The following is a 25,410-nucleotide window of genomic DNA, read 5'->3' as shown; positions in this document are numbered from 1 at the left end:
TGTGTTAGATGTAAATATAAACGAAATACAATGATTTGCAAATCCTTTTCAACCCATATTCAGTTAAATGCACGACAAAAATAAGATATTTGATGATCAAACTCATAAACTTTATTTTTTTTTGCAAATAATAATCAACTTAAAATTTCATGGCTGCAACATGTGCCCAAGTAGTTGGGAAAGGGCATGTTCACCATTGTGTTACATCACCTTTTCTTTTAACAACACTCAATAAACGTTTGGGACTTGAGGAAACTGATTATTGAAGCTCTGAAAGCGGAATTATTTCCCATTCTTGTTTTATGTAGAGCTTCAGTTGTTCAACAGTCCGGGGAGACAGGTCTGGACTGCAGGCAGGCCAGGAAAGTACCTGCACTCTTTTACTACGAAGCCACGCTGTTGTAACACGCGGCTTGGCATTGTCTTGCTGAAATAAGCTGGGGCGTCCATGGTAACATTGCTTGGATGACAACATATGTTGTTCCAAAACATGTATGGACCATTCAGCATTAATGGTGCCTTCACAGATGTGTAAGTTACCCATGCCTTGGGCACTAATGCTATGCGGCTGTCTTGGTTGACAAAACTCTGCAGCATCGCGTGGACATCGGGGGCGCTACCTCTGAAATGGCAGACCGGGGTGGTGGTGTCTCTCTTTAATATGTGATTTACTATATTGTAACAGTATGCATGTTTGAAATAAACATGACAGGACTGAAATGTTTTATTTCTGTATAAAAATATGCGCAGATTGATCATAAAAGCATGTTGCAAAAACCCATTAAAGCGTACAACAATTTTTACCTTTCCTATACATTTCCAACCTCTGTTGCAGGACGCTATTCTCAAACTGGGGCCTCTGCCTCGGCTCCTGAATGACATCAGCGTGGCCCTGAGGAACCCTCAGCTACACACCACCACTAATCACCAACCCGAGCGGCCCAAGGACAGACTCTTCTCTCGGCCCACGTTCAATCGCCTCATGTCCTCTGACTTCCAGAGCCTGATGATGCGTGACTTAAACAGGTAAGTGTTCCCCTCCTCCTCATCCCATGTAAAAATAGATCTTTGCATCCTTTGGGAGGCTGCGGCGTGACTGGTAATTGTAATGGAAACGCCGTCCGACACTGCAGCATCGCATGGGTGTAATTAACAGAGCAACGCAAATCAAGATACTAACAGAATGGGGATTCAGTGGTTCAAAACACAATGCCAGCTTATTTCTGAGCCTCGCTAACGTTACCTAATTTATCTCTGAAGGCTTTGTAAGTATTTTATCAATCTGTAATTGCCAGCACCTTCTGTTCCCAGACCTTCTTACCCAAACCTCTTTTCTCCGCCTAACACTTCCTTTCAACATCAAGAGACATTGGCTCTCATTACAGCCTAACAGTTTAGCTGAGAAATATTTTCGTGAGAGCAATAACAGCTGTTATAGCGAGACCCTCTTGCTGCACTTGCTCTCATAAAGCATTCCAGTGGTGTTTTGGGTGCAGTATGGTACAAAAAAAAACCTTGTGTGTTTTTTTTTAGCTAAGTCCCCTATGTACACAATTGTATTAAAACACATTCATTTTAGATAAGAAGATTAGCATTACATATGTTAACTCTTTTATATCATGGGACAAAGTGCTCTACTGCCACACACAGGCAAAGAAAGGACAGGGACTTTTTATTCACAATGAAAGATTTGTCTTGTCTGTAGTTCGATTGACATCTCTCGCCTGCCGTCGCCCGCCCCTGGCGTGTCTGCTGTGGAGTCTCTCTCGTCCAACCTCAACATGAGGCGACAGGCGGAACGAGATATGCGCTCGTCCAGGGAAGTTTTCTACGTCACACGCCCGCCGCTGGCCCGATCCAGCCCGGCCTACTGCACAAGCAGCTCTGACATCACAGAACCCGACCCTAAGGTGAGGCCTGGTTTGGAGAGGCGCTGACTCCTTAAGGGTCAGATTTACACATACAGGTAAGCAGAGGACTGTCTGCGTTACTTTTATCAATTTTTCTGCAGTCTGTCCCATTGGGTAGATTAGTAATGTCAAAAGACTTAAATTAAATATATTATCCAGGCTGTTTAATAAGTCTTTAATCTGTATTTCATTGGGAAATGCGAAAATTCAGCGATTTTTACTTAAAGGGTACGTATGATGAATCCTTATTTAACAGACTTACTTGTTGGCTTGATAATGTATTGGATATGCTTTGGTATAGATTTTGCTCCACAGTCACATTTAACAACCCACTTTTTTAAGTGTCTGCAAAAGGGTTCATGTTTGGAGGCGTTTCCAGATTGCAAATGAAACAACGGCCCACATCTCCAAAAGTTTCAGATTGTATCTTTTCCAAATGTGCATTGTCTATATTGTTTGAAGACCAACATTAACCGTATTATTTTTTTAGTTTTTTTTAAGTCACGGTCAAAAAAACCCCCTCAAAAAATATGTTTATTATATGTGTTTATTTGTATTTGTTTATTTTGTTTATTTGTTTATTTGTATAGCCCTGTTTATTTGTATAGCCCTAATATGTTTATTTGTATAGCCCTAAATCACAAGTATCTCAAAGGGCTGCACAAACCACACGACATCCTCGGTACAGAGCCCACATAAGGGCAAGGAAAAACTCACACCCAGTGGGACGTCGGTGACAGTGACAATGATGACTATGAGAAACCTTGGAGAGGACCCCCCCAGGGCACCGAAAGCAATGGATGTCGAGCGGGTCTAACATGATATTGTGAATGTCCAATCCATAGTGGATCCAACATAGTAACGAGAGTCCCGTCCATTGTGGCGTCAGCAGGAAACCATCCCAAGCGTAGGTGGATAAGCAGGGCAGAGATGTCCCCAACCGATACACAGGCAAGCGGTCCATCCTAGGTCCCGACTCTGGACGAGCGGTCCATCCTGGGTCCTGACTCTGGACAGCCAGTACTTCATCCATGGCCACCGGACCTGTGTCCCCACCGCCCCCCCTCCACAAGGGAGAGGGGGGTAGAGGAGAAAAAGTAAATGGTAAATGGGTTGTACTTGTATAGCGCTTTTTTACCCCTTTTTAAGGAACCCAAAGCGCTTTGACAGTATTTCCACATTCACCCATTCACACACACATTCACACAGTGACGGCGGGAGCTGCCATGCAAAGCGCTCACCAGCACCCATCAGGAGCAAGGGTGAAGTGTCTTGCCCAAGGACACAACGAACATGACTAGGATGGTAAAAGGTGGGGATTGAACCAGTAACCCTCAGATTACTGGCACAGCCACTCTACCAACTTCGCCATGCCGTCCAGAAAAGAAAAGAAATGGCAGATCAACTGGTCTAAAAAGGGGGTCTATTTAAAGGCTAGAGTACGCATTGTTTTTAATCTCTTTTCTAATGAGTTCAATTTTCTTATTACAGAAATTCATAGTCATCTGCTGAGTGGGTGGAGCTACTGGAAGGAGTGCCTTGTTGGGATATCGATGCTACTGTACTAAACAAAAATTTAGGATCGTTTTTATTAAGGCGGATGAGATTTGAATAATATTTAGCTTTAGCTAAGGTAAGCATGCATTTATAAGTTAATAAACTATCACTCCATGCTTGTGGGAAAACGTCAAGTTTAGTCGCACGCCATTTGCGTTCCAGCTTTCTACATGATAGTTTATGAGCTCTAGTTTCTTCTGTAAACCATGGGGTACGCCCTTTTGGAGCCCTTTTTAACTTCAGCGGTGCTATACTATCAACGGTTTCGCTCAGGGGGACGTTAAAGTTGTTAGTGAGGTTATCAATAGAGCCCACATAATTTGGGAATGGTGCCATTACCGAGGGCAGTAGGCCAGCAAGAGTCGTCGTTGTGGCAGCATTAATGATGCGGCTGCTATAGCAGTTATTATTATTATTATTAGCTTGCCGAACAAGAGTCTGAACTTCGAATTTTATAAGGTAATGATTGGACATTACTTTAGTATACGGGAGTATCATAACTTTGGAAATGGTGGTACCCCTGACAAGCACTAAGTCTATCATATTACCATTGCGATCCGTGGGTTCATTTATTTGTGTAAGACCACAGCTATCAATTATAGTCTGGGGGGCCACACACGGTGGGTCCAATGGGGTATTCATATGGATATTAAAGTCCCCCATTATAATTATATTACTGGCGTGCATCACTAGATCAGCAACAAACTCTGAGAATTCACTGATAAAGTCCGAATAAGGCCCTGGGGGGCGGTAGATAACAGCCAGGTATAGAGGCAGCAGTGTGACAGACCTCATAGTAAGCACCTCAAACATTTTATATTTATTATTTAGGTTAGGACTAAGATTAAAGTTTCGTTGTATATTAGTGCGACCCCCCCACCTCTTTTAAGGGGACAGGCAAAATGCGCATTCGTATAGTTAGGAGGAGATGCCTCATTTAGCGGAAAAAAATTGTCTGGTTTAAGCCAGGTTTCGCTGAGACCGATGACGTTAAGATTGTTGTCTCTAATCACCTCATTAACTACAAACCCCATTTCCATATGAGTTGGGAAATTGTGTTAGATGTAAATATAAACGGAATACAATGATTTGCAAATCATTTTCAACCCATATTCAGTTGAATATGCTACAAAGACAACATATTTGATGTTCAAACTGATAAACAAGTTTTTTTGTGAAAATCATTAACTTTAGAATTTGATGCCAGCAACACGTGACAAAGAAGTTGGGAAAGGTGTCAATAAATACTGATAAAGTTGAGGAATGCTCATCACTTATATTGAACATCCCACAGGTGTGCAGGCTAATTGGGAACAGTTGGGTGCCATGATTCGGTATAAAAGCAGCTTCCATGAAATGCTAAGTAATTCACAAACAAAGATGGGATGAGGGTTACCACTTTGTAAGCAAATTGTCGAACAGTTTTAGAACAACATTTCTCAACGAGCTATTGCAAGGAATTTAGGGATTTTACCATCTACGGTCCGTAAAATCCTCAAAAACTTCAGAGAATCTGTAGAAATCACTGCACGTAAGCGATGATATTACAGACCTTTGACCCCTCAGGGGGTACTGCATCAAAAACCGACAGTGTGTAAAGGATATCACTACATGGGCTCAGGAACACTTCATAAAACCACTGTCAGTAACTACAGTTGGTCGCTACATCTGTAAGTGCAAGTTAAAACTCTACTATGCAAAACCAAACCCATTTACCAACAACACCATGAAACGCCGCCGGCTTCTCTGGGCCGAACTCATCTAAGATGGACTGATGCAAAGTGGAAAAGTGTTCTGTGGTCTGACGAGTCCACATTTCAAATTATATTTTGAAATAGAGGACGTGGTGTCCTCCACAACAAAGAGGAAAATACCTTTCGGATTGTTTTAGGCGCAAAGTTCAAAAGCCAGCATCTGTGATGGTATGGGGGTGTATTAGTGCCAATGGCATGGGTAACTTACACATTTGTGAAGGCACCATAAATGTTGAAAGGTCCATACAGGTTTTGGAGCAACATATGTTGTCATCCAAGCAACGTTATCATGGATGCCCCTGCTTATTTTAGCAAAACAATGCCAAGCCACGCGTTATAACAGCGTGGCTTCGTAGTAAAAGAGTGCGGGTACTTTCCTGGCCCGCCTGCAGTCCAGACCTGTCTTCCATCGAAAATGTATGGCGCATTATGAAGCGTAAAATACGACAGCAGAAACCCCGGACTGTTGAACGACTGAAGCTCTACATAAAACAAGAATGGGAAAGAATTCCACTTTCAAACTTCCACAATTAGTGTCCTCAGTTCCCAAACGTTTAGTGAGTGTCGTTAAAAGAAAAGGTGATGTAACACAGTGGTGAACATGCATTTTCCCAACTACTTTGGCACGTGTTGCAGCCATGCAAAAAAAAAAAAAAATGTTTATGAGTTTGAACATTAAATATTTTGTCTTTGTATTGCATTCAATTGAATATGGGTTGAAAAGGATTTGCAAATCATTGTATTCCGTTTATATTTACATCCAACACAATTTCCCAACTCATATAAAAACAGGGCTTGTAATAACGTTTTGGGAGAGAATGTTATCATGTTTAAACAGCCCATATTATAGGTAGTGGGCTGTTTTAAGGAGTTTTTGATCAAATTATCCATAGTACCAATATTAATAATGTTGTGTTTATTATGCGTAGTGCACCTAAAATAATTACGACCATATCTAAGAATTGATTTGACAGGAATTCCTTGTTTATACTGTATCCCCAATTGACCGCGATAAATTATTATATGTGAAGTAGGAATCATTGATCATAAATCAAATCATTTCATAGCCAGAACATAAAAAAACTGTTTGAAAAATGTTTTTCCACAGGATGAGAGTTTTATTTAATTTAGTTTAGTTTATTTTGCCATTTTTAGGCTTGAAAATGCCTAATTTAGGACATTTTTTAAGAATATTTAAAAAAATTAAAATAAAATAATCCTCCAAATATCTGGTGGTGAGGCGTGATGTGACAGGGGACACTTGCCCACTCTCAGATCAATACCGAGCTTCCTTAATGGCTACCTATCATGCAAAACCAACTTGTCTTACCTATTGACCCCTTTTTTCGTGTATTTGGGATTTGCATAATTCTCAAATTTGAAATCAAATCATGGAGGCATGCATGGCAGAGATCTTCAATCTTGCCTTCCTCCAAACATGCCATTTGGAATTTTCCCCAATTGTGAAATTTTTCCCAATTGTGACGTCAGTGGATTATCCAGGTATGATAAATGTATGATGTACCCAAAGTGCTTTGTGTGAATCTGCAGTTGTGGTCTGACAATGTAGCTACATTTTCTTTATCCTATACCTCATTTTGTGGGGAAGATTGACTCGTACTTGCACATGCATCCTACGCTGATGTAATTTCTAATACAAATGAGCGTTAAGTTCAACCTTATATTTGTCAGTATACTCGTTATGGAAGCACTAAAAACTACAACAAAGATGACGGCAAGAAGCCACAGTCCAAGTGGAGACACTTAAAGAAGACCGACCACAAAACGGGACAGTCAAGAAGCGACCTGAAAATTGCCTGTAAAACATATTCAATGCAAAATATTGACCAAAGAACCACCATTGCGAGCTATGTACACCACAATGAAGTGTTTTGAATGTAGAAAAAAAATCATATGACACCTTTTTAAAAGAAGACAATTTATTAATGTGTTGCACGTCAGTAAAATTGCCCATGCCACAATTATATGAAAAAAACAATACTTGATTCTACTTTTTTCTTGTTTCCTCAAACCAAGTAGTAATGTCGGTGTCTATTTCGCCTGGTTAGTGGATAATCCAACTTGTATTTACGGGTCCATTAGCGTTCTCATTGTTTAATCTTTGTTTAACCTTTGGCATTGTTTTATAAGTCAGAAAAGAAGAAATTCATCATAGGTTCCCTTTCAGAAAGTATTAATCTAACAACACAGATCAGGGGACTGTATATTTATTTCATGGTAGCATGTTAGCACGTGACTGATAATATTGTTGTCTATGTACTCAGGTACACAGCGTTAACAAGAGTGTGTCCATGATGGACCTTCAAGACTCACGCATGAACAGCATTTCCAACCTGAACTCTGTGGGAGACATGCTCACCTCCTCCCAGGCCTCCGTGGCTGGCCTGGGCCACAGCTTCGGCAACCTAGGCGGCCCTCTCCGCATGGCAGGGCACCTTCCCGGCGGCTCAGCTGGGTCCGGTTTGAGGCTGAGCCAGATGGGCCACATTGGCGGCCCCACCGAATCCATTTCCCAGCAGCAGCAGCAGGCAGCCGCGGCCATGCACTTCCCCCTGTCTTTCCAAAACCCTCTCTTCCATTTGGCCGCCCAGAACTCGCCGGCACATCCTCCTCCACCGCCGCTCCTCCTCGCCCCAGAACCGGAGAATGGCCACCACGACTACGCGCCAGCGTTCGGCAACAACGCTTTCTCGCGCAGTGAGGATTTGTCGGCCCTGCGCTCCCAAAACAGCCTGGTACAGCCCAGCATCGTCCACTCGCACAGTTACAGCGACGACTTCACTCGGCAGAACCAGAACGACTTTGTTTGGCATCAGCTGTCACTGCAGGTGCAGGTAAGGCTGCTTCCCTTTTAAATATAAAAAAATGAGTGTTTGTTAGTTTAAAGAGTGAAGAAATTACCTGGACATTTTATGAGATCCAGTGCCTTACTTAAAGGCCTACTGAAATGAGATTTTCTTATTTAAACGGGGATAGCAGGTCCATTCTATGTGTCATACTTGATAATTTTGCCATATTGCCATATTTTTGCTGAAAGGATTTAGTAGAGAACATCGACGATAAAGTTCGCAACTTTTGGTGCTTATAAAAAAGCCTTGCCTGTACCAGAAGTAGCACACGATATGCGTGTGACGTCAAGGGTTGTGGAGCTCCTCACATCTGAACATTGTTTACAATCATGGCCACCAGCAGCGAGAGCGATTCGGACCGATAAAGCGACGATTTCCCCATTATTTTGAGCGAGGATGAAAGATTTGTGGATGAGGACAGTGAGAGTGAAGGACTAGAAAAAAAAAAAAGACTATAGAGTGGGAGCGATTCAGATGTTATTACACAAATTTACTAGGATAATTCTGGAAAATCCCTTATCTGCTTATTGTGTTACTACTGTTTTAGTGAGATTATATGGTCGTACTTGTACAACCTGAAGGACGGCCCCGCACCTTTCTTCAGCACCAGTCGATGCCCATCTCTGCCCTTCGCAAGGGACCCTCTTCCAAACACAATCTTTCGAAATGATCGCTGCATAATACACTGTACTTTGTGTGTGTGTGGTCCAATCCAACCGTGTTCGCTTGACCGCTCTGTTCCATAGTAAAGATATACCGTCATCTTTCGGGAATGTAAACAATGAAACACCGGCTGTGTTTGTGTTGCTAAAGGCGGCCGCAATACACCGCTTCCCACCTACAGCTTTCTTCTTTGACGTCTCCATTATTCATTGAACAAATTGCAAAAGATTCAGCAACACAGATGTCCAGAATACTGTGGAATTATGCGATGAAAACAGACGGCTTATAGCTGGGAACGGTGCTGGAACAAAATGTCCTCTACAATGCGTAAGTAATATTAGTAGTGCTACTATTGTACCGTGCAAACAACAACCCCAATATTAATTTTGTCAAATACAAACCCCGTTTCCATATGCGTTGGGAAATTGTTTTAGATGTAAATATAAACGGAATACAATGATTTGCATATAAATTGCAACCCATATTCAGTCGAATATGCTACAAAGACAACATATTTGATGTTCAAACTGAAAACATTTTTTTATTTAGAAATAATCCTTAACTTTAGAATTTGATGCCAGCAACACGTGACAAAGAAGTTGGAAAAAGTGGCAATAAATACTGATAAAGTTGAGGAATGCTCATCAAACACTTTAGAGCATCCCACAGGTGTGCAGGCTAATTTGGAACAGGTGGGTGCCATGATTAGCTATAAAAACAGCTTCCCAAAAAATGCTCACTTTCACAAGAAAGGATGGGGCGAGGTACACTCCTTTGTCCACAACTGCGTGAGCAAATAGTCAAACAGTTTAAGAACGTTTCTCAAAGTGTAATTTGCAAGAAATTTAGGGATTTCAACATCAACGGTCCATACTATCATCAAAAGGTTCAGAGAATCTGGAGAAATCACTCCACGTAAGCGGCATGGCCGGAAACCAACATTGAATGACCGTGACTTTTGATCCCTCAGACGGCACTGTATCAAAAACCGACATCAATCTCTGAAGGATATCACCACATGGGGCTCAGAAACGCTTCATAAAACCACTGTCACTAAATACAGTTAGTCGCTTCATCTGTAAGTGCAAGTTAAAGCGAAAGCCATTTATCAACAATGTCCAGAAAGGCCGCCGTCTTCTCTGGGCCCGAGATCATTTAAGATGGACTGATGCAAAGTGGAAAAGTGTTCTGTGGTCTGACGAGTCCACATTCCAAACTGTTTTTGGAAATATTCGACATTGTGTCATCCGGACCAAAGGGGAAGCGAACCATCCAGACTGTTATCAACGCAAAGTTCAAAAGCCGGCATCTGTGATGGTATGGGGATGCATTAGTGCCCAAGGCATGGGTAACTTACACATCTGTGAAGGCACCATTAATGCTGAAAGGTACATACAGGTTTTGGAACAACATATGCTGCCATCTAAGCGCCGTCTTTTTCATGGACGCCCCTGCTTATTTCAGCAAGACAATGCCAAACCACATTCAGCACGTGTTACAACAACGTGGCTTCATTAAAAAAAGAGTGCGGGTACTTTCCTGGCCCGCCTGCAGTCCAAACTTGTCACCCATAGAAAATGTGTGGCGCATTATGAAGCGTAAAATACGACAGCGGAGACACCGGACTGTTGAACGACCGAAGCTCTACATAAAACAAGAATGGGAAAGAATTCCACTTTCAAAGTTTCAACAATTAGTTTCCTCTGTTCCCAAACGCTTATTGAGTGTTGTTAAAAGAAAAGGTGACGTATCACAGTGGTGAACATGCCGTTTCCCAACTACTTTGGCACATGTTGCAGCCATGAAATTCTAACTTAATTATTATTTGCAAAAAAAAAATAAAGTTTATGAGTTTGAACATCAAATATCTTGTCTTTGTAGCGCATTCAATTGAATATGGGTTAAAAAGGATTTGCAAATCATTGTATTGTGTTTATATTTACATCCAACACAATTTCCCACCTAATATGGAAACGTGGTTTGTATATAGCTTTCTGACGCCAGTCAGAACTGAGCATTATATTATACTGGTTGTGTAGGCAGGATTTTGGATGCTGTGTTTGTATTGGAGCTCGTTAGAATGTGCAGGAGTTGACTATGTGTTGCCAGATGCTGTACTTTTAGGAACCAATGTCAAGGTACAAATTTAAGTGTTATTTTTTTCTTAAAGAGAGCTGAGTCAAGGTTCTTGGCCTCCATCCTGTTGTGCTCGCACTTGCAGTCATTCTGCAAACGTTCCATCATTTCAGTTATTCAAAGTAAATGTAGTGTCTTGTTTGTGAGTTGTACTCTTAACTAGTCACTCACAGCATGTCAATTGCTAATGATAACGCCGTGTTCTGTTGTCCTGCGCTATTTCTGTCCCGCTGCGTAGGCTGTGATAGAACTAACATCTCAAACTTTGTTGTGCTTTTTGACACAGTCAATGTTATGACCATTGTTCTTCTTGAATTAATTACCAAATGGTCTTTTTTATTGCACTATAATAAGCCATTACACCTACTGGAAGTAGTAATGGAGGAAAAGATAGTCGAACAGTCTCCTGTGAAGACTTACAAGTGAATAGTCTCATTTATCTATGTCGTATTCTCAGGGCTAATGTTGTCAAAAGTATCAAATAGTTCAATACCAAGTCGATAACTACAAAAAATACATCAATACCTGGTTTTTTTTAGGATCGACAGTACAATAGTTTTTTCCTTGACGAGACGCGTCAATTCTCTCAGCATGTGAGCACTGAGTCAGCACAGACGAAGAACGCCCTGGGTCTTGAAAAAAATGATCCAGTTTGCCATGTTATTTGTGGAAGCCTGTCACCAATGCAGAGTTGGCGCTTCCAGTTCGCTCTCACTCATAGGGCTGTACAGTGTAAGCATTTTACTCACATTTGCAAGTGGAACTATTGTTCATGTGAGTATTTAACAAAAACAAACAAACAAAAAAAGAAAAACAGATTTTAACCATTTTATTAGCATTTTGCTCCGAGAATAAATCCATCCAAAGTTGATCAAACAAGAGTAACATTTTTACGCATCTGAGTAGCATGTTCGAAATAAACTTTCTTTGCCCCATGGAAACGACAATGCCAGAGTTTTTTTTAGACTTTCCCACCCTGGAGACTGTTCTCAAAAACTGTAGTTTCACACCACCCAAAAGGCAGTTTGCGTGGGGATAAAAGGCTGAAACGTCATACATATCGTCAGAGTTTCAACCTAAAAATGGTTCTGTCTGGATAGGCCTTTAAACCATAACCAAATAGACAAGTGATTGACAAGGAAGTGTCCGTCACCACGTTTCCACACACTAAATTAGTCCGATTTCTGAAATTGTTCATTGTTTTTGTATTTTCACACCTACATGTGAAGTCCAAATTTCCATGCACTTGCTCTAATGCGACTATTGGTCATACTCTATGTGCCTCCTGTACACTGCGGGGCGCTCATTTTATTTTAGCGCGGTAAAAATAGTTCCTTTTCTGGTTGACCTACAGTATGATGTCACACTAGCCACCTGCGGATCCTTACAACTTCTTTTAACTGATGTCCACTGTAATATTGGCACAGATTACAAACATTATGTCAGTAATGGATATGTTGATGCTAAATAGACATTATCAAGAAAGGAAATTGGTTTGGGCTACTACCATGACGCTACTACCAAGATTGTATCGGGGCAGATGCAGGTCAGAAGCAAAGACAGACCTTCAGAAGGGTTTTTTCAAGGATTTTTCCGGCAGAGAATCATGAAAACAAAACTTTATAATGTCTGAGTTCATTCATAAAGCTCTGTGGTTTGATAGATGTTTTAAATCGGAAGGAAAAAAACGTTCGTGCCGCGGTCGATACTGTTCTAGATAAAGTTTGCTATGTTCTGGACTATCTTGCCAGTTGTTCAGAACAGTGGTTCTCAACCTTTTTTCAGTGATGTACCCCCTGTGAACATTTTTTTAATTCAAGTACCCCCTAATTAGAGCAAAGCATTTTTGGTTGGAAAAAAAGAGATAAAGAAATAAAATACAGCACTATATCATCAGTTTCTGATTTATTAAATTGTATAACAGTGCAAAATATTGCTCATTTGTAGAGGTCTTTCTTGAACTATTTGGAAAAAAATATATAAAAATAACTAAAAACTTGTTGAAAAATAAACAAGTGATTCAATTATAAATAAAGATTTCTACACATAGAAGTAATCAACTTAAAGTGCCCTCTTTGGGGATTGTAATAATTCTAAACATTTCTTCACAAAAAAATAAATCTTTAACATCAATATTTATGGAACATGTTTATAAAAAATCTAGCTGTCAATACTGAATTTTGCATTGTTGCATTTCGTTTCACAGTTTATGAACTTACATTCATATTTTGTTGAAGTATTATTAAATACATATATTTATAAAGGATTTTTTAATTGTTGCTATTTTTAGAATATTTAAAAAAAAATCTCACGTACCCCTTTGCATACCTTCAAGTACCCCCAGGGGTACCCTCATTTGAGAACCATTTGTTCAGAGTGTTTGCTAATCAGTTTGGAATGCAAAAATGCAGCATGAAGAGGTTGTGGACACTTTATTATTTGCCTTTAATATACCTTATCTTTCATCATTTGAATTTTGTTCGAGAGTCCAAATTAAGACTGCATTTCCCTAGCTACCGTCTTATATGGATTTACGATCTGTTCTTTTAATTTGTTAAGCAAATAAAAAGTATCCTCTTCATAACAATTGTTATTTTTTTATTGAATGGTATCAGCTTCCGGGACAGCACGGTGAACCAGGGGTTAGTGCGTCTGCCTCACAATACGAAGGTTCTGAGTAGTTCTGGGTTCAATCCCAGGGTCGGGATCTTTCTGTGTGGAGTTTGCATGTCCTCCCCGTGACTGCGTGGGTTCCCTCACGCAGTCATTTTGGTATTTGGATCCTGCAACAGACTTTTAGACTGGAGCTGTCCTATATAAGTGAAATGAAATGATGAAGCCTGCTCTGGTGAGAGGCATTGTCCTCTAAGAAAATAAAAACACTCCAGTTGTGATCTATGAAATATCCTGAAAAGAGTTTGGGATGTGTCAGTGGTATTTTAGTTTTTTAGGTGCTGGTTCTGTTAGGGGTGAGGTCTGACTTCCAGCATCTATCCACAAGACTTCTTTGGTTCTATCACCAGTGGACACTAACATAAAAATGTTGTCATCTTTCCTAATTCCTCTGCCATCAGGAGTCCCTCCAGCAGCAGCACCTGATGGGCATCACTTCTCAGACAGGCACCGGCACAGGTACGCCTGCCTCCTTGGCCACGCCCCCTACCACTGTTCACCCCGTGCGCCAGTCCTCTATAGCACCCCAACTCCTCAAGTCTCAGCGGTCCATCAACACTTCAGCCACCGCCACACCCCCGAAGGCCCGACCACAGAGCAGGAATCTGCTCCTGGACTCTTCGGACAGTAACTTCAGCGGCAGTCAGCCGAAGCAACGGCAGCAGTCGCAGCAGCAACAAACGCATCAACCACCGCAAACGCAACAACAGGAGACACAGATGTCTTTGACTGACAGTCCGGCTCCTGGGCTGCCGTTCCAGACGAGCTCCGCCAAGGAGAACCAGGCACCGTCTGCAGCTGCCGAAGACTGCACTGACACGCCCACAAAAAGCAACAAAAAGTCTCAACAGCTGCAGCCTCCACAGCAGCATCTGCTCAAACCGGTCGTCAATAAGGTTAGTGGATTTTTCTAACCCAAGACCAGACAATCCTCACTTCCAGTTCTTGTTTTTTTGCAACAGAATTGTTGTTGTTTCAGGGTTCTCAATCAAACTTGAACGAGCGCACTGTGGCCTGGGTCTCCAACATGCCGCACCTCTCGGCCGATATCGAAAGTCTGCGGCCCGACCGTGAAGGTCAACTGAAGGAGTACTCCAAAAGCATGGATGAATCACGCCTGGAAAGGGTCAGCACACTTCCTGTCCTCTCTTGAAAAGGAACTTGAGGTTAAACTAACTTTTTCAGTTAGTGGTAATGGTAAATAATTCAGGGTCATGGTTATGAATTAAAACTATTATTTAATAAATGAATCTTTGTGAACCCCTTCATAAGTTTAGATATGTTCCTCCCAGCTTGTTTGTCGATCGCATCGCAAGTGAGATAATGGTTCAAGTTGATGATTCCTGGTGCAGAGACAGTAAACTGGTAGTGTCGGAAAAGAGCGCTTTCTTGAATTTTAAGATTGACAGCTTTTTCTGTGTGAGTGAAGCTTGTTGTAGTTTTTTAAACTTGCTCGCAACTCAACTCAAAACATTTGTATCACAAATCAGCCCCGCCTGTTGAAATAAATTGAAATTAATTAAATTTGTGCTTGGCCCTCCCACAACACCACAATTTTAACATGAAAACTGCGTTTTAAAAATTCGCCCAAAGCTTTTAAGATAGGAAAGATTGTTTAGAATGTACAATAACAACGAAAGAGGTTTTATGTAATGCATTGACCTGTGGGATCAGCCTAACAATTGGAATTAGGAAATGGCTGTTTATGTTGCACACAGATGTATTTGAGTGACGGACCGGAAAGGATGAAGTTGATACCTAGTGATATGTATGCATGTGAAACAAAAGTACCATTTGTTGAGTCAGGACTAAATGCAACAAATTGAAACGCGTCAAACACAGCATCTGCAGCTTCTAAATATTTTTTGGGGATAAAAGTTTGTTTCCGGTAGCTGGAGGGCATGATTGTGTCGATCTCTGAGTGGCGCACCTAAACTGTCTAACTGAAATTTATGATTGTATTTTGTGTAAACAAAGCAGGAACAGCAACGTGTAACAACATTAACTCTTTATTGTTCAAACGGTGAAACCTTATTACTACGAGAGATAAAATGCTCGTAACTCAAATTATGCCTGCAATTTAAAGCATAATAAAAAGCCGGAAGGCAGCTCAGATCTCAAATTACTGAAGTTAAGTTACTCTTAAAGGCCTACTGAAATGAGATTTTCTTATTTAAACAGGGATAGCAGGTCCATTCTATGCGTCATACTTGATCATTTCGCGATATTGCCATATTTTTGCTGAAAGGATTTAGTAGAGCACATCGACGATAAAGTTTGCAACTTTTTGGTGCTGATAACAAAGCCTCGCTTTTACCGGAAGTCACAGACGATGACGTCACAAGGGTGACGTCCTCCCATTGTTTTTAATGAGAGCCTCCAGCAGCATTAATTTGAGCGAGGATGAAAGATTTGTGCATGGATGGATATTGATAGCGAAGGACTAAGAAAAATAAAATAAAATAAAAATAAAGTTTAAAAAAAAAAAAAAAGGGATTGCATTGGGACGGATTCAGATGTTTTTAGACACATTTACTAGGATAATTCTGGGAAATCCCTTATCTTTCTATTGTGTTGCTAGTGTTTTAGTGAGATTAAATAGTACCTGATAGTCGGAAGGGTGTGTATGCGGTGTCGTGAGGCCAGTGTCTGAGGGAAGTCGACAGCAGATACAAGGACGGCGCAAACTCCACAGATCTCCGGTAAGAGGCGACTTTTTAACACAATTTTGTCACCGAAACCTGCCGGTTGACAAGTGGTCGGGATCCATGTTCGCTTGACCGCTCTGAGCCATAGTAAAGCTTCACCTCCGGGAATTTTAAACAAGGAATCACCGTGAGTTTGTGTGGCTAAAGGCTGAAGCTTCCCAACTCCATCTTTCTACTTTGACTTCTCCATTATTAATTGAACAAATTGCAAAAGATTCAGCAACACAGATGTCCAAAATACTGTTTAATTGCGCGATGAAAAGAGACTACTTTTAGCCGCAAATGGTGCTGGGCTAATATTTCCTGACAGTCCGTGACGTCACACGCACACGCCATCATTCCGCGACGTTTTCAACAAGAAACTCCGCGGGAAATTTAAAATTGCAATTTAGTAAACTAAACCGGCCGTATTGGCATGTGTTGCAATGTTAATATTTCATCAATCAATCAATCAATGTTTATTTATACAACCCCAAATCACAAATGTCTCAAAGGACTGCACAAGTTTATATATCATTGATATATAAACTATCAGACTGTGTGGTCGGTAGTAGTGGGTTTTAGTAGGCCTTTAAGATACTCCTAAATTGAGGTACCACTGCACTTTACCGATAATAAATACTTTATCACATAGTTGTAAACTAAAACTGACTTAGGGTAAATGAGATGGGTTTCATGTAAAAAAACACTCAATTAAAAAAAATAAGAAATTTAGAAATGGCCGGGTTTTACCACAAATAAAATGGGTTTTTTATCAATAACCCGCAAGTGTGCTGAATTGTGATAAACAGGGATCCTCTGCTTTAATAATCCACAGCAGCTTTCCTTCGCAGGTGAGGGAGTACGAGGAGGAGATCCATTCTTTGAAGGAGCGTCTGAAGATGTCTCACCGCAAGCTGGAGGAGTACGAGCAGCGGCTCGTGTCGCAGGAGCAGCAGACGAGCAAGATCCTGCAGCAGTATCAGTGCCGCCTGGATGACAGCGAGCGGCGCCTCAAGCAGCAGCAGGTGGAGAAGGATTCTCAAATCAAAGGCATCATCAACAGGTGACGCTTGAGCTCGGGGGGAAAAATGTCTATTACCTTTTTTTTCTTTAAAAAAAAAAACAAATCAAAAACTGGCATTAATCCTAACACACCAGGGGGTTGTCAGCACTGCCAGATATCCAACAACACAACAAAACACACAAGAGAAGATTAATAATGAAAACATGCTATGAATCACAAACAAAGTAAAAGTGCAATTATACATTAGGTACACCTACATCCATGTATCCAGTACAAAAATCAGTCATTGTTTTGACATTAATACATTTAACAATACACAGATTTAAAGGGGATCTGCACTTTTCTGGGAATTTTGTTTATCATTCAAAATCTATTTATGAAATAAGAACACACGTTTTTCCCTTTACTAAATTTTAAATGGTAAAATAACTGTGAGTGAGCGGCAACTAACATTACAGGTAATGGGAACAGAATAAAATGCTTTCTTGTCATCAAACATGAGAGCATGACCAAAATACAGGTGGCTACTTTGGCTACAATAAAACAAGAAATAACATGTCAAGAACAAATGCATAAATACCAGTACGAACAGTAGTGCACATGTGGAAAATAGTGTAAGCTATTGGGACAGATTCAGTACCCAAGACATTTTTTATTATGTTTGCCCTACTCTTGTGTGAGCGAAAACTCTTCACTAATGGCAGTTTGAAAAAGTTCTGACCAGGGTAAGAACTTTCTGCCTGGATTTTCTTTGCTCTGACGAGGCAGCAAGAGCAAGCAATGCTCTCTAGGGCATGCAGAGAGTGGCCGATAATCTCATCTGCTGTCCTGGTCATCCTCTTCAGGGCCTGCCTGTCTGCAGCAGGGAAGGCAGCAAACCAAACAGTTACGCAGTACATCGATACATGGATCGATGAAAAGATACCTCCAGTTTCACCTCAATGTTGGTTCCTTCGCAGCACACAAATGAAGTGGAGTCTCAGTTGTGCCTTTTTGACCAGTGCTAAAGTGCTGACAGTCCATGTGCTCAATAAATTAAAATATAAACAAAACATTGCTTTATTTCAGTAATTTCATTCAAAAAGTGAAACTAAAAACATTTATTTCATATTTTTCTAAATTGTATTTATTTTAATTTTGATCGTTATAACTGAAAAGTAATGAAAATACCAAATTCAGTATCTCATAAAATTTGAATATTACCTATGACTAATTTAAAAAATTGATTTTAGAAATGATGGCCAACTGAAAAGTATGAACATGTACAGTACTCAGTATTTAGTCTGTGCTCCTTATCTGATTTACTGCAGCAATATGGCGTGGCATGGAGTCTATGGCACTCCTCAGGTAATATGAGAGCCAAAGTTTCTCTGATCGTGGCCTTCACCTTTTACATCTTCCTCTTGACAATACTCCATAGATTTTCTATTGGGTTGAAGTCAGACGAGTTTACAGTAAAGTTTCCACAGTCAGGAATGGTTTGGTATTCCATGTCATCTTCTGGTGTTGGTCCACTGTGTTCTCTGAGTTCCAGGGTCACTGCAGCAGTCTACCAGGAAGTTTTGGAGCACTTCATGCTTCCCGCTGCTATGCAACTTTATGAAGATGCAATTTTAGTTTTCCAACAGGACCATCAATGCATCTGCATCATTGCCAGAACTACCAATACCTTGTTTAACGACCATGGTATCCCTGTCCTTAATTGGCCAGCAAACTCGCCTGACCTCAACCCCATAGAATATCTATGGTGTATTGTCAAGAGTAGAATGCGATACGCCAAACCCAACAATGCAAAAGAGCTGAAGGCCTTATCAGAGCAACCTGGGCTCTCATAACACCTGAGTGCCACAGACTGATGGACTCCATGCCACACCATATTGCTGCAGTAATTCAGGCAAAAAGAGTCCCAACCAAGTATTGAATGCTGTGCATATAAATACATTTCATGTTCATATTTTTCAGTTGGCCAACATTTCTAAAAATATTTTTTTTATTGGTCATAATATTGAAATTTTCTAAAATACTTAATTTGGGGTTTTCATTAGTTTTCAGTTACAATCAACAATAAAATAAACCTTTGGAATATAACCATCTGTGTGTAATGGATTTATAAAAATATACAAGTTTAACTTATTGAAAGAAATTACTGAAAACAACTTTTTGGTCATTCTAATTTATTGAACAGCACCTTTAGGTAACCTGGTGTGGCTCAAAGTTCTGGGGGTAGGCAGGTTTTGATATATTGGTGAACAAGTCTTTCAAAACCCCTCATACCCACAGACGTAAGTCCCACTGGTATTTAAGTCTTTTATGGCTGTGCTCTTGGGGACACGGGTTTATAACCTTCAGTGCCAGCCTCACCTGTTGTTCTTGGAGGACGAGCAGTCGAGGTCTATACGGCTGGAGGGGCATATGAGGTCTGGCTGGTTTGGATATCTTGGAGCGGGAAAAGAAGTGATTGAGTTTCTTTGTGTTGGTGGCGCTTTGGCGGCCAATTAGTTACTTTTGTAGCTCATCAGGTGTTGGATGCCGGGCCACACCCACCATGAGTCTTTGTTGTCCAGGTGAACCTACACATTCTTTCCGCCTATAGTCCACTTGATGCCTCTGAGGTCAGTTTTAGCATTGCTGTATTGCTCTCTGTCCCCCTAGTGGAAGGCAGAGTTTTCGGGCCTCAAATGCAGTTTGACCTATAAGGTCAGTCATGTTCCACAGTGTCTTTTTGACCTCAGGGCCCAACTTTTCACAATAGAGGGGACTGGGGCCCATTCAAATATTAACATTGAATCAGTAATCTTACTCTTGATTTAAATGGTATTCAATAATTAAAAGTAGCCTACTTACAGTGTACAAACCTTGTCAAATGATATTTAACCATGTGTTGATCACAGAGTATTATTTATTTAAAACATAAACCTTCGGCTTAGGCAGTGATGGGCAAGCTACTTTGAAAATGTAGTAAGCTAAGCTACTAGTTACTCTTGATTAAATGAGCTACAGGGGAAGCTATCCCCAAAAAATTGTAGCAAGCTACGCTACAAGCTACACGGCAGAAATAGCTTGCTACATATGTATAAATATATATCTCAACTTCATTTACAGCTTTCCACCAGAAAAAAGGCAGAGAATAAATGGTCAGTTTGATAGTATATTATAATAAACACAAACTGGAAACATGCCCTCTGTCTGGCTTTTTACCAAGTTAAAAGCGGGGGAAGACACTGGAAACAAATTAAATTAGAGGCAGTTAAACACTGATAATAATATCTAATAAACACCAAAAGATATGCAGCACTCTTTTATTGAAATGGGGACTTTTCACTACAGAACACCTGACTGTTTCAACAGAAACCACAGTGGCAAAATGACAATTACATGGCCAAAGGACAAGTGCAAAACATTTGTCTCAAAAAACAGACACCAACAAACTCCATTTTTGCATGAACAGAAATAAATACATTCGAACATATGTTTGTGCTAGGACTGGAATCTTATGTAACTGTTGTACTAGTGTTAACTAAGCAGTTAGTGGTCAATTATACGGAATATTCCCAGTGCCCCCCTATCCCCAAGTGGTTTGCACACACAGCTGTTAGTAAGCCAGAGCAAAACAGAACATTCATAAAATGTTGAAAATTATGTCAATAAAATAAAAGTACAGATAAATGGTCTATTGATGCACTCTGAAAGAAACATAGCTATTTAAACAAGACCCTCGCTTCATGTGGTTTCCGCCACCACACTGGGAAATGCGTTTAGATGTTGCCTCCTGATGCTGCGTCATGACTCGCCCTATCTTGCCTCTTATTGGCCCTGACCTAAACCAGTTTTGAATCACATTTCTGTAAACCAGCCCTTCGTCATGGATTTTTTTCTGTATTTTTTTGGTTTTTGTCCATTTAGGAGCCATATATTGTATTTTCCTGGCTATAAGCCGCTTCTTGTTTGTATTGAACAAATAGATTTCATAGGACACTGAAAAGGTGTATTATTGTGTGTGTTATGGCGCCATCTTTTGGATGACTTTGCTCACTGCAGGTGCTTAGGGTTGAAAATGTACTTCCTGTTTCGTTCATTGACCCAGAAGTATTTGTCCATAGCATTTTTGCACAAATGATTCTAAATTCATAATTTCAAGCAATGTTTGTAAGTTTTACAATATATCTAAAGCAATTCATACTTTCTAAACCGTAGTAGCTGGCAACTTGGAGGACTAGTATGAGTAAGGGGATATGTCACGATGCATGAAAAGTAGTTCAACTTACAATAATGTCGCTATAACTTGGTGAATATGCCGGTCATGGCATGTAAATGGAACGTTGTTGGTAGTTTGTTTACGTTGTTTAGGCACAGAAGATGAATCCCATATACCTGCATTATTAGCTGCCTCTTAATAGCAGTTTTTTAATACTTGGAACGCACATAAGAGAAAGATGTTTGTTCTTGTCTCACGTAAGGTTTGTGGATGGTGGGCAACATTTCCCTCCAAAATGTGCAATTCCTCTTTAAAGCGTTGTGGAGCTTTTGTATCGGATGTCATTACTTTATGCAGGTGTGCCTAATGAAACGTCCGGCAAGTGTGCCATCATTCCAGAAAGAATATTGCTTGTACAAACAAAACAGGGCATGCAAAGACCGTAACCTCATCACACGGCCACACGCACTTACTTATACAGGAAAAAATGGCGGCTTCGTCATTCTATTTTTGTCAAGCGTTTGTTTCTATTTCCCTGTTGTCAGACTCATGGCTGTGGAAGATGAGCTGAGAGGGGGCGCCATTCCTGATATTAAGCCTCGAATCCTCACAGACCAGGTTTGTGCCTGAGTCTACACACACATATTTATATTTACTTCTCTTACCATCGCCACTTGTTCAAAAGCACTGCATCATTCTCCGTGTCAGTCAGTGCAGGATACACTTCACCTGTTCCATCTATCAACACCACTTGTCACATCCCTAGTAGGAGCTGTTTGGAGGGTAAAAACGTGTTTCTTTTGAAGGAATATCAAGCCCTCAACACCCACACTCTATATTCTATCATAGTCTCACCATTGCCGCCATGAAGGGGAGAACAACTCAGAACTAGCCCGCAAGGCCACTGTGTCTTGGCTCTTAGGCGGCTCACGTCCTTTCTGGGTTGAGCGTTGAGATATTCCTTCAAGACGGGAAGAGTCCTGTCATGTGCCAGCGATTTATAAAACAATAAAACATTCTTGAGAATGTTGATCAACAATTGAATAGCTTCTTTCCCTGCAGGGCTATGGCGGCCTCGCAGGATCCTGACTGCCAGTTCGAAAGCGACTAGGATCCGTGATGGTCATCCAAGTGTAAGCGGAACTAGAAGATCTACGGTACCTCACAAAAGATTCTTGTCGCAAGAAAAACTTTCAAAAGAACTTGACAATCACTTTTACGACTGAGACCAATTTGTACAAAGAATGTCGAGTTAACGCCTCATCGGGAGTTTCTTCATCTGTCAAAAATGCTGACTTGAGGATTCTTGCGGGCACAATGCAACACCTTGGGGCTGCCAACTAAAATGTAGAACAAGCACAAAGTCCCCCATGATTAATTACATATCTTTTTTTTTTTTTTGCACCTTTTAATCTTTTTTTTTTTTTAATCAAATTATAGCTGCTTTTCTACTCAATTTCAAGCCATTTCATTTTCTATTCTAATTACTTTTTATGATGAAAAGGCTGAAGTTGACTACAGAGTATTAAATGTGTCTTTCAGGATATATAATTCTGTTTAATGAGAAACTTTCTCATAAACGTTCATAAACAAATCCTATTCTACAGTTTAAAAAATCAGCTGTCTTTAAAGAGGTGCAATAAAAAGAAGTTACCTACCCTTTACATTCCTAAACAGGGTCATTCTTATGGAAGTACTGTTGTAGTAAAACAATTTTTAAGTGCGTGTTTCAATATTTGTGTGTGTAATCAGATCTGCGTGTCTCTGTTCTAAATTGTGTGTCTGTGTTTAGACTGGGTAAAAACAATCCGTGGGTCCATGTTTAAGTCAAACTACCCAGCGATAACGAGGCAGAAGTTAGCATCTGATTGGAATGGTGTGCGATACTGATACCAGACTGGTACTTTTTACTTGAAATGTCATTCTTATTGAATAATTTTGTCACTACTACAATGCAAAAAAAAAAGTTTTTTTAATTTGTTGACAAGACCGTATTTCTATTTCAATATATTTGATATATTGAAATAATAGTCATAATAACCTGGTCAATCACATGTCTCTTTTCATGCAAGGGTTGTTGCATAAAATTTCAATATTACACATTCCATGTTATTCACTGCTAAAATGAATCTCAGAGCTCTCGTTAATACCATGAATTTTAAAGGCCTACTGAAATGAGATTTTCTTATTTAAACGAGGATAGCAGGTCCATTCTATGTGTCATACTTAATCATTTCGCGATATTGCCATTTTTTTGCTGAAAGGATTTAGTCGAGAACATCGACAATAAAGTTCGCAACTTTTGGTCGCTAATAAAAAAGCCTTGCCTTTACCGGAAGTAGCAGACGATGACGTCACCCGTGTGAGGGCTCCTCACATCCTCACATTGTTTTTAATGAGAGCTTCCAACAAAAAGAGCTATTCGGACCGAGAAAGCGACAATTTCCCCATTAATTTGAGCAAGGATGAAAGATTCGTGGATGAGGAAATTTAGAGTGAAGGCCTAGGGAGAAAAAAAAAAAGTTTAGAAAAAAAAGGCGAGGGCAAGTGAGTGATTCAGATGTTTTTAGACACATTTACTAGGATAATTCTGGGAAATCCCTTATCTGCCTATAGTGTTAATAGTGTTTTAGTGAGTTAAAGAGTACCCTAAAGTTGGAGGGTTGTGGCCACGGGTGTTTTAACGCCAGAGTCTCTGACAGAAGTCAAGGCAGCAGGTTGACGCTGGCTCCGCTGATCTCCGGTAAGAGGCGACTTGTTTCCACAATTTTCACACCAAAAACTGCCGGTTGACATGTAGTCGTGATCCATGTTCGCTTGACCGCTCTGATCCATTGTAATGCTTCACCTCCGGGAATTTTAAACAAGGAAACATCGTGTGTTTGTGTGGCTAAAGGCTAAAAGCTTCCCACCTGGATCTTTCTACTTTGACTTCTCCATTATTTATTGAACAAATTGCAAAAGATTCAGCAACACAGATGTCCAAAATACTGTGTAATTGCGCGATGAAAAGAGATGACTTTTAGCCGTAAGTGGTGCTCGGCTAATATGTCCCTTCCAACCAATAACGTCGCAAACACTCGTCATCATTGCGTCATCATTCCGCGACGTTTTCAACAGGAAACTCCGCGGGAAATTTGAAATTGTAATTTTGTAAACTAAACCGGCCGTATTGGCATGTGTTGTAATTTTAAAATTTCATTATTGATATAGAAACTATCAGACTGTGTGGTCGGTAGTAGTGGGTTTCAGTAGGCCTTTAAAGATAGACTAAAAGTTTCACAAATTGTTTTTATTTATTTTCTGTGTCTGTGGGTTTGAGAATTTTGAATACAGGTTTTTTTAACCTGTACCTGAATTATTGTGGTCTACATCTCAAGTATCAAACTCATGGCCCGGGGGCTTAATCTGGCCTGCCACGTTAACGTGGCCTGCAAAAGCCTGAAAATAATATTAGTGACTAAATGTATCCATTCTTTATTTTTCAACATAATACAAATTATTCATTAAATTGCATATATTTTAAACATTGATATATATTACACCAAAAAATGCATTAATAAAAAATAGGATATATATATATATATATATATATATATATATATATATATATATATATATATATATATATATATATATATATATATATTACCAAATAGTAGCCCGGGCGTTTATTTCACAAAATCATTTTTGGAGACGGGCGTTTAAAAGAAGCAGGCGGTTATTTGCACAAAGCTTTTATTTATTTTTGCACCAGCCTGTACCAGGCCATTATTTGGTTACAATGGTTACTGTCCAGTATTTTTTTTTTGTATGAAAAACTTTAAATGTAAAAGGTATTGTAAACATAAAAACAAAAAAACAAGACCATCAAAAGACAAGAGATCAACAAGGCCTCAACATGGCAGTAGTGCAACAATTGTCAAATAGAATACCAA

The 25,410-nt window shown here is 40.1% G+C and overlaps 1 protein-coding gene across 1 annotated transcript in view; it reads left to right on the top strand.

Moving 5' to 3' along the window:
• LOC133557787 (ras/Rap GTPase-activating protein SynGAP-like) overlaps positions 1-25,022 on the top strand; it is a 64,106-nt gene extending 39,084 nt beyond the window's left edge. The window contains exons 13-20 of the mRNA XM_061908582.1: positions 836-1,026; positions 1,706-1,910; positions 7,507-8,076; positions 13,965-14,459; positions 14,543-14,689; positions 17,105-17,316; positions 22,018-22,090; positions 22,535-25,022. Coding sequence (XP_061764566.1) covers positions 836-1,026; positions 1,706-1,910; positions 7,507-8,076; positions 13,965-14,459; positions 14,543-14,689; positions 17,105-17,316; positions 22,018-22,090; positions 22,535-22,561 — 1,920 coding nt within the window. The 3' untranslated portion in view covers positions 22,562-25,022. The remainder of the gene's footprint in view (positions 1-835; positions 1,027-1,705; positions 1,911-7,506; positions 8,077-13,964; positions 14,460-14,542; positions 14,690-17,104; positions 17,317-22,017; positions 22,091-22,534) is intronic.
• Positions 25,023-25,410: the final 388 nt, after the last annotated feature.

The sequence above is a fragment of the Nerophis ophidion genome, linkage group LG08 (genome assembly GCF_033978795.1).
Source record: "Nerophis ophidion isolate RoL-2023_Sa linkage group LG08, RoL_Noph_v1.0, whole genome shotgun sequence".
Lineage (NCBI taxonomy): Eukaryota > Metazoa > Chordata > Actinopteri > Syngnathiformes > Syngnathidae > Nerophis > Nerophis ophidion.
The sequence above is the reverse complement of the archived record's forward strand: the minus strand, read 5'-3'. Positions and strand labels throughout refer to the sequence as shown.